Raw genomic sequence first — 11,492 nt, 5'->3', positions numbered from 1 at the left:
CCCCACCTGTTGCGCCCGCCTCCTCCCCGCCCCTCCCCTCGCCACACTCCCACCTCCACAGCCCCAGGAAGTGTCGGGTGTTTTTTGTTTTTTTTTTTTTCTTTTTTATTAAAAACAAAACAAAACTCAGGGATCCAGGGTGATCTCCCCAATCAGGCTCAAGGTGGTCTCCATCTCGTGAGTCAGTTGTCGCCCTTTTTAAAGTGCTGTTACATCAAGAGGTTACAACAACAACAAAAAATAGACAAAGCAAAAACCCAAGAGGGAATGCAAAATGGGACTGGAAGTAGGTCCAGGAGAAGGAAGCAAAATAACTTACAACATAAATAAATTAAAAATGAACCCATTATTACTGAACCAAGAGACTCACAATACATTTATATCCATTGCACATAGCCACTTTGTCATTAGGAACAAGTTTCAGAAGTGGACGGGGAGGGAAGCGCGGGGCCAGCGAAATTGCTACATTGTATCCACAATTGGGGTTCAGAGACTGTACAGGGCGGAGAAGCCCCCTCTCCCTTTTTTTACCCCCTTTGGTCCGTTAAGCCCATGAGACCCGATGCCCGGAGTTGAACCATGAGGCAAGGTGGTATTTACAATTGGAAACGGAGACTGGGTCCTGGTCTCAGGCTCCCAGGAGGGAGCGGGCAAGGCCGAGGCGCCCGGGAGAAGGGCAGGCGGGCGGGAGGCTGTATTTACATCGGTCCGGTCCGAATGGCTTGTATCTCGCTCTCGGCCGCCGCGGCCGCGGGTATTTACAAGAAGAGAGCAGCATGGCTTGAGGGCGCGTGGGCGCGGCTGGGCCGGCCCTAGGGCAACAGTGGGGGCTTGAAGGAGCAGTTGCCAGTGCAGTGCCGGGGCGTCAGCATCTTGCAGGAGAAATGGTGCAGGGCGTCGTGGGCTTCTGGAGAGACAGTCGATTGGGCCATGTTGGGCTCCTCGCCTGTCTCGCCCACGCGGTCCACGGGCTCCCTCGCTCCCCTGTCCACCCACGTCTAACCCACCCCCTTCAGATTCAGGAGTTCTCAAGCGAGACGATCAAAAGGTGGGAAGGTAGTAGAGACCCCGGTCATTCAGAACCACTGCTCTAGTTCAGTAGCCCCATTTTACAGAAGAGGAAACTGAGGCACAGTAAGAGGGAGATCGCTCAGCTCAAAACCAGATTTGGACCTAGTGACAGATTTCCCAATGCCCAGAGCTCAAGGGGCCCTTTCTCCCTGCCCACCGTTCTAGAATGATTTCTCCATTAAAATGAATTCCCACTTCCCTCCTCTCAGTTACTTATCTCTGCAGACCTGGCCTTCCCCCTCATCATCACTCACGCAGTCATTCATTCATTCATTCGCCCGCACAGCCAGTGCCTGGCACCTCTCCTTTGTTCCCCCGCTTCCGCACCTTTTAATTTCTGCTGGATGGCATAGCGTGCCTTCCGCTCCTGGTCAAGTTCGTTACAAAGAGTATCTGGAAGACACAGGAAGTAGCCGGTGAGGAAATGACACCACCCTAGGGCCCGTTGGGGTCACAGCCCGGGCCTCACCCTCTTTTCAGCGCTCAGCCCCTGGCAGAAACAAGTCCCGGCGACCGAGGGAGGGGGCGTCAAACCTACAAACTGCAGCTTGGCTGAGGGAGGAAATGGCCTGGGATGGCGCTTAAAGGCAGACGGATCTAACCAAAATTAAAGCAAACTTAGGCATTACTTCCCAGGTAATTTTACGCCTCGATTTTTAATTTAGAAACCATGGAAATTGCCGCGATAAGAAGTTCAATCACTCCATGTAATGATGCCTGCAAGCCGTTTGCTGGGCTCGCTTGCCATTCTGAGGCTAATCAGAGTATACAAAGGATATTAAATAAAAAAAATAATTGTTAAATTACCTTCAATTTAAATCCAAATGACTGAGCCAACATTGCGGCTCCTGCCAGACGAGAGGCAGTTACGGCCCGTGCACGCGCTCACCTGACTCCCATCTTACCTCTGACAATTTGCAGCTGTTGCACCATTTCTTCTCGATAAGCCAATTCCCTCTTCATTTGATCCTGAAAATTATCTGTGCAAATTGATTAAGTGAGAGCTGTTACGCACAACCCCCTCCCTCGGCCCCCTTTCCCCACTCCCCAGCCCCACCCCACCCCCTCTGTCTTTGGCCTAGCAGGAAACCCGGCTAGGAAAAGAAGGGTTCGGTGGCTCTGGCTGAATGCGAAGCAGCAGCAGCTGCCTGCACTGGGCCCCCGGTCCAGGCCAGGCGGGGCATGCGGGAAGAAGGCCCTGGCGATCAGGTGGGGTGGGTCTGAATGGGGGTACCTTTGAGACTCTGAAATTCTCGTTCCAGCTTCTTGCGGAGCTCCATTTGTTCCAGGAGCAGTTTTTGCAATTCGTCTGTGAAGGGGCGATAGTGGGATGTAAAGGAGGAGGGTGGTGGGACGCAGGTGGCCTCTAAGGCACCCAGGTCCCACTCTGGCCAGTAGCCATGAGATAGGAGTAGTGGAGGGTGAGACCAAATGGTAGGCCCTCAACACTCAGTTTTTCCATGTGCATCCAAAGGATCTGGGCAGAAAATGGGGTTAGGGGTTTAGGTTGCCCAGGAGAATGAAATTCAGAATAGCAGAATGCTTGTTGGACTTCTAGGTCCTGGGCCCAGGTACTAACCAGCATGGTATCTGCTTTAAGTTGTTCTTAACTCCATAAGTTTAGAGGTAGGCCTAGGAAGACTCAGTTTACCCCTTCAATCCACGGACCTAACCTCTCCCTTCAATGATACAGACAAGGAAGAATCTGGTCAAAGCCTTGGACCGCCACCCTAGAAAAATACACATATTCATAACAGTTTATTTACAATTTTAAGAGGTCCCAGGACCCCAAATCCAGGACCCCAAATATAAGAACACTCATATAAAGCAGAAGGATTTTGAAGGTAATTACATCACCCGTAAAATCTGTAACTGGGAACAGTGGAAGACAACCAATGCTTCCCCCCTCCCCCAACACACACCAGTTTCCAAGCCCAACCCTGGGCTGGGGTGGGGTAAGGGGGCAATTGGGTGTAGAAAGCCCCATAGGTGCTCTCAAAGGTTGCTTTAGAGGAGTGACAGGGGGCTGCCCATGGAGCTATTGGTATCTGGTCCTCCCCTCGCAGGTGCTCAGAAAACACAAAAATGAGAGAGGAGCAAAGTGGGGTTAGAAGTTCCTTTCTCTGCTTCAAGCCATACTCTGCCCTTGCAGTTGAGCAGGGACCCCATTCCACAAACAAGGTCCATCCTCACCCCATTTAGGGTGAGGTGGAGTCAGTTATGCATTGATTCCAGGAAAAGAAAATAACCTCTGAGACACTCCTGAAGTAAATGCCTCCTCAAAATCTTGCTATTCAGATGAGGCTGAGAGACCTAGATTGTCCTTCTAAGGATCATTACTCATTTTTCTTTCTCACTGGACTATTCAGACAGGCCTGGCCTTGGGACTTCTGGGGATGGCTGGTTCCCTCCGCCTACTCCCTTCACCTTTCCACCCTCCCACCCCCCACCTCTGTGCCCGGGTAATGTGTCCAGGGGATTATCTTTTCTGGTCAGTGAAGACTGGTTCCTCAAGAGCCTTGTCTTCTTACACTCACTCCTGCAGGAATACCACCCCTCTACAAGAAGGGACAATTTCCCCAAGCACAGTGTACCCCTGTTTCATAGATTTAACCTCACCTCTGGCCAGGTTCTCGATATCTTTCTCCACTAGTTGAGTTCCTGTGACATCTAGGGTGAGCCCATCTTCGCCTGGGATACAAGGGCAGGTAAGAGGGGTTTTGTTCTGGGAGAGGCCTTGGGAGGGGAGGGGTGAGCTTCCTGGTAACTGAGCTAAGTTGAGTACCTATTTCAGACCCTCTGCCTTTAGAGGAGACAGTTGCAGGCATCCAGTTCTACCCACCTTCCAAACCATTATTTTAGGTCACTCAGAGAGTGACACACACCACACCCCCCCTCACGGAGGAGAGTGGAACCAGGGATAACAGGCTATCTTAGGGCAGGAAATGCTCTTTGATTGTTTTACGTGGGTGATGGTGTTCCTGATATCCTTCTGGTAAGTCTCCTTCCCTTACCCGGGAGAACCCCAAAACCCACCAAGGAGGTAAGGAATTCAGGAAACCTGGCTTGACCCTTGCCCATTCTGTTTAAATGTTTATCTGCCAGCCGCGAGAGGAGAGCAAATGTTTATCCGGCAGCCCCTTAGGCTTGTTAGAAAGCCTCCCTCGCAAACTGGAGTCGGTGGAAACCTGGGCGACCTGGGGTCCAGCTCCCGAGTTGGGGTGGAGAGCGAGGGTCCTAGGGCTCACCTCGGTCTGTATTTGCCGGACTTGGCTGGGAGATACTCCTTTGGTCTGGATAGCATTTTCTCGTTTCCAAATCGTCGGCGGTCGAGTGATTGTCTTCCTTATCTGGCTCTTAAAGGCAATAAACCGAGTTTCAAGGAGAGGCAAAGAAACCGTGACCCGGATACGGCCAGAGCTACCGCGGTCGGGGCGCCCGAGCCCTAATTAAAAGCGTCGTGGCCGCCGCTGGTTCCCGGCTGTGCGCCTGGGCTCGCACCCTCAGGCTTTGGGCCGGGCACCACCTCCCCCGCGCGCGATCTGCTCATCTCCGGCTCCACGCCCCCTCCCCAGCCCCTTGGAAAAGAGCAAATCGAGCAGCCGAGCCCACCAGGGACAAGCGACCTACATCGCGCGCAGATACTGGGGCACCGCGAGCGCGCGTGGCCGCCGGGTCTACCTGCTCCGAGAACGCGGCCCAGGCGGCGACCCGCGGGGTGACGACAGCGGGGGAGACATCGTACCGGGCTCAGGCTGCCCGGATTTCCGAGGCCCTCAGTTCATTCTCTGAGAGTCAATGGGTCCCGCGTGCACCTCCGCGTTGGGCTGCTGCTACCGCGCACTTCAGGGGTCCCTAAGCGCGTGGCCAAGCGCCCCCACCCTCCGCCCGGACCCGGCCTGACCACAGACAACCTCTCGGCCCAAACCCTTGCTGAATAAATGAGAGAATTTGAAAGACGTGCCAGGCGTGGTTTTTAAAAGGTTTAACCCAGTGCATGAGGTATAAGTGAGCGGTATCTTTGCGATGGAGAGGGCGGTTTGTTGTTAAGTAACCAAAAGATGCAAGTTGTTGGGAGTCCTCGCTTAGATTCTTCTTTCAGTGTTTTGCTTCCCCTCTCCCTTTTTCTCTGCTTCTGTCTTTCCTGCTCTAGTCTTCCCTCGCAGGCCTCCTCTGGCCGCGGTCCCCCCCACCCCCATTCCATTGGCCAGCGACCTCGGCAGGGGGCGTTACCGTGGGCCTCTGGGGCGCAGAGGTAGGACGCCGCGGGCCCCAGCGCCGCCGCCGCGCTCTTCACGTGCTCGTCCCTCTCGGGCGCGTACACCTGCGGCGGCCGAGAAATGACAGGCGGTTAAGGGGGCGCTTGACCGCGGCTTGGAGCTGCCCAGCCCTCCACCGCAGCCAGGAGAAAACCTGAAGGGGTGGCGGAGGTCCGCTTGCCCGCGAGACCCCAGCGCCCCGAGAGGCCGTGACGCACGCGGCGCAGCCTGGAGCCCTCGGAGGTCGCATCGCCGTTTGTAGTTTCCCGGTAATTGCGAGCGCCCTTGAGAAAATTACCCGAGACACAAAGCGGTTCCCCAGCCAAGGGCCGCTCAAAGCCCACCCCGCCCTCCTCTTTTTCAGCATCTTCTCTCCCGCCCGCGCCCAGTCCCCGACATAAATGACGCCTTTCGCATCCGGCTAGTAATTCGTGTTTTAATGGACCGAATGGAACTGTACAGGTGTGCCCACCCACTGCCAAATGGCGAACGATTCAGGCTTAGCTGCATACCCCCCACCCGGACCCGCGGCCGCGGCAACCTGAGAGCCCCTCTCCCGCCCCGCACACCGTCTCGACAGCTTCCTGCCAAAGAACCCTGAGGTTCCCAGGGCAGGAATTCTGAGACTCGGAAAACTACGAGCTGGGGTGTTGAAAGATTCCGAGGACCCCGTACTGCAGCTTGAGGGAGAGGCCTCCGTCTCCTCGGCTTACTGGCCCATCTTCCCCGGGGCTCTGATCCCCATCCCGGAGGGCGTGCTACCCGCCCGGCCTCGTGAGCGCTTTTCTCTGGCTTTTGGTCTCTTTCATCCAGACCCTTTGATTTCTATCTCTGTATGCCTGTCTCTTCCCTACTCCCGTCAACAAAAACACAGCACACGCAGTTTTCAGGCCTGCTCCTCCCACCCCTAACGCCGCCCCCGATCTTCCGAAACCCTCAGCCAGGGGTCCCAGCGAGTCCAGCTCCACAGGCTCCCGAAGCTGGGCCTACCCAGAGCAGCCGGGGCCTACTGCTTGAACGCCCGCTCAGAACAAAATTTCCGTCCCCCACCCGGCCAGGGCCTGCCCCACAACCCAGAGCTGCCGAGGGGTAAACAAGGAGGCGCCACCAGCGGGGCGGGCTTGGGGCTCACCTTGGCCGGCGCGGGGCCCCCCAGCGGTCCGCAAGCCTCTCGCAGCTCATAGCCGCCGCTTGGCGGGCTCTTCTCCGGTCTCCGCACTATGTCGTCGGCCACCAGGTCCCCAAATGCGGCCCGACTGGCTGGGGGTAGCCCCGGGCGGCGCCGGGGACGAGGGCTGCCGCCTTCTGGAGAGTCTGTGGGACCGTCGGCGCCGGACGAGGTGATAGACGGGGGTCCTGCGGTCTGGTCTCCATTCGGGCTGCCTCCGGTGCTGGGCGCGCCGGGCTCGGCCTCATCCGGGGCGCCCTCGTCGTCGGGGAAGCGGTTGGACTCCACGTCCACCTCGGGCTCGTCTGCAGTGTCCACGTCGGGGGAGGCGGAGTGGTAGCTGGAGCTGCCCTCGCTCAGAAAGTCCGGGCTCACGTAGCCGCCGCCGGTACCTGCGCCCGGCCCCGGCCCACGGGCTGGCCCACCGCCGTAAGCTTCGCGGGTGCTACCGTAGAGCTTGGCGATGCTTTCGGCGTCCTTGACCACAGGCCGGAAGGCCGACACGTAGGAGCCTTTGCGAGCGGGCGGCGGGGGCGGCGGGGCCAGCGGGGCCAGCGGGGGCGGCAGCGCCTCGTCCGCACCGTCCTCGTCCAGTGGCCCGCGGGACAGCGCGCTGGGGCAGCGCTCCTCTGCGACCAGGCCGCCCTCCTTGGTCGGCTCGGTACCGTCCAGGGGCTCGGGGCCGCCACCTCCCGCAGCAGCCGCGGCCGCCGCCGCTGCAGCCGCTACGGCCGCCGCCACGGCTTTGGCTTGGCTCTGGGCGGCCGGATAGGGCGGCACCGGGAGGCTGCCTGCCGCCGGCCAGAACATGGGAAACGTCGGGTACACAGTGGCTGCGGCGGCGGCCGCAGCCACGGCCGCCGCGTCCTTGGCTGCGCCGGAGGGCTGGTGACCCCAGAACATGGCGCCGCCCCCCGGGCCAGTCCCCGCCCCGGGGGGCAAATGGCCGGTTCCTGGGCCGCCCGCTCCTGCCCCAGTGCCCGCGCCCCCGCCACTCCCGGGGCCTGGGCCGCCCTTGGGTTCGCCTGCGCCTAACACAGGGTCATCCTTTTTGGGGCAGAGACCAAAGGCCGTGGGGAAGCCGTAGGGATGAGGGAAAAGCGGTGGGGGCAGCTTCTGCAAGAGGCCAAAGCCCTTGCTGGGCACTGGGATCACAGGGTAGCTGCGGACCCCGGCGCCGCCACCAGGCCCTCCAGGGCCCGCGGGGCCGCCAGCTCCCGCCGCCAGACCAAGTCCCCGCTGCGCGTGAGGAGGCGGCGGCCCGGGAGGCCCGGCGGCCTCTTCCTCGCCACAGCGCAGGCTTTTGTGCGGCGGCGGACCTGGGGCCATGTCTGCGCCGCACCCCGGGCCGCCCCCGCCGCCGCCAGCACCACCCTTCCCCTGTCCACCCGACCCTCCGTTAGCGCCGCCGCCGCCGCCTCCTTGCAGCGAGAAGGTCCGCTTGCGGGTGCCACCATTGAACATGGCCTTGACGTCCTCCCAAGCGTGGCTCAGTTCGTCTGTGGCCGACTTGTCACTGAGTTTGAGGTGTCGGCGCCACGAGTTAAAGTTGGCTGCGTCGGGCTGCGTGTACTTGGCGTCGGGGGTGCGGTGCGAGTGGAAGATGAACTTGTTCGGCGAGAAGTACATGCTGCAGTAGCCGCACTTGATGCACTTGGCACGCGAGCTGTTGTAACGCGCGGGGATGAAGCTGCCACGCGAACCCCAGGCACACTCGTGCACCACATCGAAGGCAAAGTTCTCGGGCAGCTTGGGCGGCTTGTGCTCGCCGAGGAACGACTTGCACAGGCGTTCGGCCTCACGCTTGGTGATCATGCCGCAGCGGCGCGACGAGATGGGCATGGCCCCTGCCCGACGCAGAATTTCCAGCTGCACCGGTGTGCACTGCACGCACGTGATGCCCAGGGCCACGCGGCGGTTGTGGATCTCATTGTAGCTGTAGTTCTTGAGGAGGGTGTTGGAGATTTGCGCCAGGCATAGGCGCTCCTGGCCGTCGATGACCAGGGACACGATAGGCACCCCGTACAACGACGTCTCGCCCACCTGGTTGGGTTTGAGAGCGCTGGAACCCGAATAGGGCTGCAGCTCCTGCTTGGAGTTGGGAGAAGAGTTTCCCTCGCGCCCCGGCCCCAGCTGAGTGGTGAGAGCCTCCATGCCGCCGCTCCTGCGAAACAGAGAAAGCAGAGAGCCGATGAGCCATTTTCAGCGCCAACGCCGCTCGGGCCCGCCCAGCAGGGCGCGCAGAGTCCGGCGCGCGGGGAAACTTGGCAACAGGGAGTCCTAGCTCATTCGCCCCCTGGACGGGCCTTTTGTTATTCAGACGCATGCTGGCGCTGGAACAAAAGCCCCCGGGGTTTGGAGGAGGAGTAGGGGTAATTGAGATCTCAGGAATGCCCGGGTAGCTGGGAACCCGATCCTGTTTTCGGGCTGGGGAGGAAGTGGGGCCCAGAGACGGAGAGTGACTTGCCCAAGGCCACACAGCAAAGCCATTGCCAAACCCAGGCTTCCTGGTGCCCAGATCCGTAAGACTTCGGCCACCCTCGCAGCCTGCCCTATCCGTCCGGGTCCCGAAGCTCGGACTTCGGGGACAGGCCGCCCCTCTGCTCAGCCGCGCATGCACGCGGGCGGGGGCAGCGCGGGGAGGAATAGGGAGGGGGAGGGGCGGTCACTGCCCGTCTCCAGACAGCAGGGGGCGGGGCGGGGGGGTTGGTAAGGAGAAGGAGGAGGGTCTAGAGGCCGTGAGGGAGGCGGAGAGAGACGGAGACGACCGCTGTTCGCGGTGCTGAACCCGACTCTCTCCTAAGCTCGCCGTGAGCGCCCAGCCCTGGAGTTGCTCTCACTGCACCCAGCTTCGTGCAGTTGGCTCCCCGGGATAACAGCACCGCTTTCCCCAAACACAAGCTTTTCCTCTTACACCCGGAACCCCGCGTTCGTTGAGCAGAAAGATTCCGGCTGGAAATATAAACCATTTTCTTTCCAGCCATCGGTGGGATCCGGGTCAAGCAATTCCTAACCACATTTCCTGCATTTTTAAGCTGCGGTCCAGACCCAAGCTGGTTCCCCTCCGGGTCAGCACACGGGACGAAGAGGTTCTCAAGGAAGTTTCTCAGAAGCCACTTCTTTGCTTGTAGCCGCCCGCTGCCTGAGTTTTCCTCCTTCAGATATACCTTGCCCACTAAGGCCAAACGCAGTCTCTAGGTTCTGAGCTTCCTCTTTGGGGGACATCTTTTTTTTTTTTTTTGGAGTATCCTTCATGCGGAGTTGTCCTGACCCATACGGCTTGGGAGGAATCCTGACCCGTCTCTGAAGCCACCCTAAGGCTCCAGGTCAAAAGTTACTTCTGGTCCCAAGCTTTACTCTCTGGCCGAGGCAGGGAGGCAATCGCTCTGTGGACAGCGGCAGCAGGAAGGACCCGGGGACTGATGCCTGGGGCCCCCTAGATGGCTCAGCCCAACCACGTGTCCTCAGACACCGAAGGCTCGCACTCGGCCCACGGCTGCAGGCAGTCCTGCGGCCCAGACAGCCCAGTCCTGAGGGTTCCTCCTCTAAACTCAGCAGAAACAGACAAATCCATTTTCAAAGGGCAGCTCCAGCCAGACAGGGCATCCGAGCTCAAAAGCATGGGATCTTCTCTCCCTCTGTCTCTCTCCCTCCTTGATCTGTCGATCTTATCTGTCCCTGAGCTGTCTGTCTCTCCCTGCTCGCTCCTCTTTCTCCCATCTGTCTTTATACCTTCTTCAAGTATCAAGCTATTTATCTGTTATTTATTTCATCTTTATCTCCGTGGATCAAACTGAAACTAGTTGACCCTTCTTTTGCGTCGAAGTCCCTTGCAACATTTTAGGAGGCAAAAGCACTGTCCTAACTCCTCGGCTGAGGGATCAGCAAGAAAAGCCCTGCACCCTCCTCCCAAAAGGTCTTCAGGCTGGCTAGGGAGGTGGAAGAGGGGGTGCCGCGGCTCTGGGAAATGAAGATGTCTTCTCGGTTTCCCGAAATCGGCAAGTGTGCCCTGCCCGCATGCAGTGAAGGGAGAGCCCTGAGCGGAGCGCGTCTTCTCCAAGCGGAGGGTCTGGAGTCCCCTCGGGGTCTTTTCGAGTGGGAGGAGGGGACTCCGGACCCCGGAACCAGGAGAAGGAAGACCCTAGGAACGGAACCGAATTTCAAAAGCCAGGGCAAAGGGCTGTGCGCAGCGCCAAGGAGCAGCGGCCAGGGCGGCTCTGGGAGCCCTCGCTGGCTCCTGGGGCTTGAGGGGTGAGATTGGAGAGGGCGATGAGGCGGGAGTCAGGCAGCGCAGAGTGAGGCGATGGAGTCTTGAGGTATAATAATAAAACAACCACAAGAACCCAAATCGGCACTAAACGAAAAAAGCTGTAGAGACACGGCGCGGGGTCAGCCAGCTCCCGGGCGCGGGTACTCACCGTGCGGCGGCGGCTGGAGCCGGGCGAGCGGTGAACGGAGGTGCGCGGCGGGCGGAGCGGCGGGCGGGAGTCGGGGATCCGCCGGGCTCTCCGGGTGACGGCGCGGCCCCTCCCCGCGCGCGCGCACAGCCGCGCTCCCGGGCTCCCCGCTCTCACACCCGCGGCCCCACTGGCCCCTCCCGCGCGGCGCAGGCTCTCAGCAGGCGCAGGGCTCCAGGGTCCCGGGCAGAGAGATATGTGCCCTGTGAGGTTGCCCCTGAGGCCCAGGACGGGCCCGGCGCGGAGGCCGAAGCCTGGAGAGCATAGCGCGGCGACTGGCAAGGCGCGGGGACAGCCCGAGTGGCGAGGCCAGCGCGGGGCGGGCGCGCCTAACATCTGCGAGCCGGGGCGCCACACCCACCGCCCGTGCAGTCACTCGCGCCCTCCCGGGGTCCGATAGCTAGCCCGCGGGCCACGCGCCTGGCCCCGCCGCCTTCCCGCAGCTCCCGGGTCTGGGCGCCCCAGGTAAGCGGCCACACACCTGTTCCCTGAGCCCCGCACCTGCAGCCCAAGCTCGCTAAGGGGGCCGGGAGGAAG

General features: G+C 60.0%; 1 protein-coding gene across 1 annotated transcript; it reads right to left on the bottom strand.

The window, feature by feature from the left end:
* Positions 1-87: 87 nt before the first annotated feature.
* Positions 88-11,042, bottom strand: SKOR1 (SKI family transcriptional corepressor 1). Its single transcript, XM_043472826.1, has 9 exons — positions 10,917-11,042; positions 6,463-8,662; positions 5,305-5,395; positions 4,320-4,427; positions 3,691-3,762; positions 2,306-2,380; positions 1,977-2,051; positions 1,399-1,464; positions 88-907 (listed from the first exon to the last, which is right to left on the bottom strand). Exons 2-9 carry the CDS (start codon positions 8,650-8,652, stop codon positions 813-815), a joined length of 2,772 nt encoding a protein of 923 aa, XP_043328761.1. The 5' UTR covers positions 8,653-8,662; positions 10,917-11,042; the 3' UTR covers positions 88-812.
* Positions 11,043-11,492: the final 450 nt, after the last annotated feature.

The sequence above is a fragment of the Cervus canadensis genome, chromosome 6 (assembly GCF_019320065.1).
Source record: "Cervus canadensis isolate Bull #8, Minnesota chromosome 6, ASM1932006v1, whole genome shotgun sequence".
In the NCBI taxonomy this organism is placed as follows: Eukaryota; Metazoa; Chordata; class Mammalia; order Artiodactyla; family Cervidae; genus Cervus; species Cervus canadensis.
This window is presented reverse-complemented; position numbering and strand designations above follow the sequence as displayed.

Excerpts from the sequence above, each read along its gene's own strand:
- SKOR1 (XM_043472826.1), bottom strand. The coding sequence starts at position 8,652 with ATGGAGGCTCTCACCACTCAGCTGGGGCCGGGGCGCGAGGGAAACTCT. Across the intron at positions 5,396-6,462 it reads GGGGCCCCGCGCCGGCCAAG|GTGTACGCGCCCGAGAGGGA; the intron begins GTGAGCCCCAAG and ends CGGCCGCCGCAG. Across the intron at positions 4,428-5,304 it reads CTGCGCCCCAGAGGCCCACG|AGCCAGATAAGGAAGACAAT; the intron begins GTAACGCCCCCT and ends ATTGCCTTTAAG.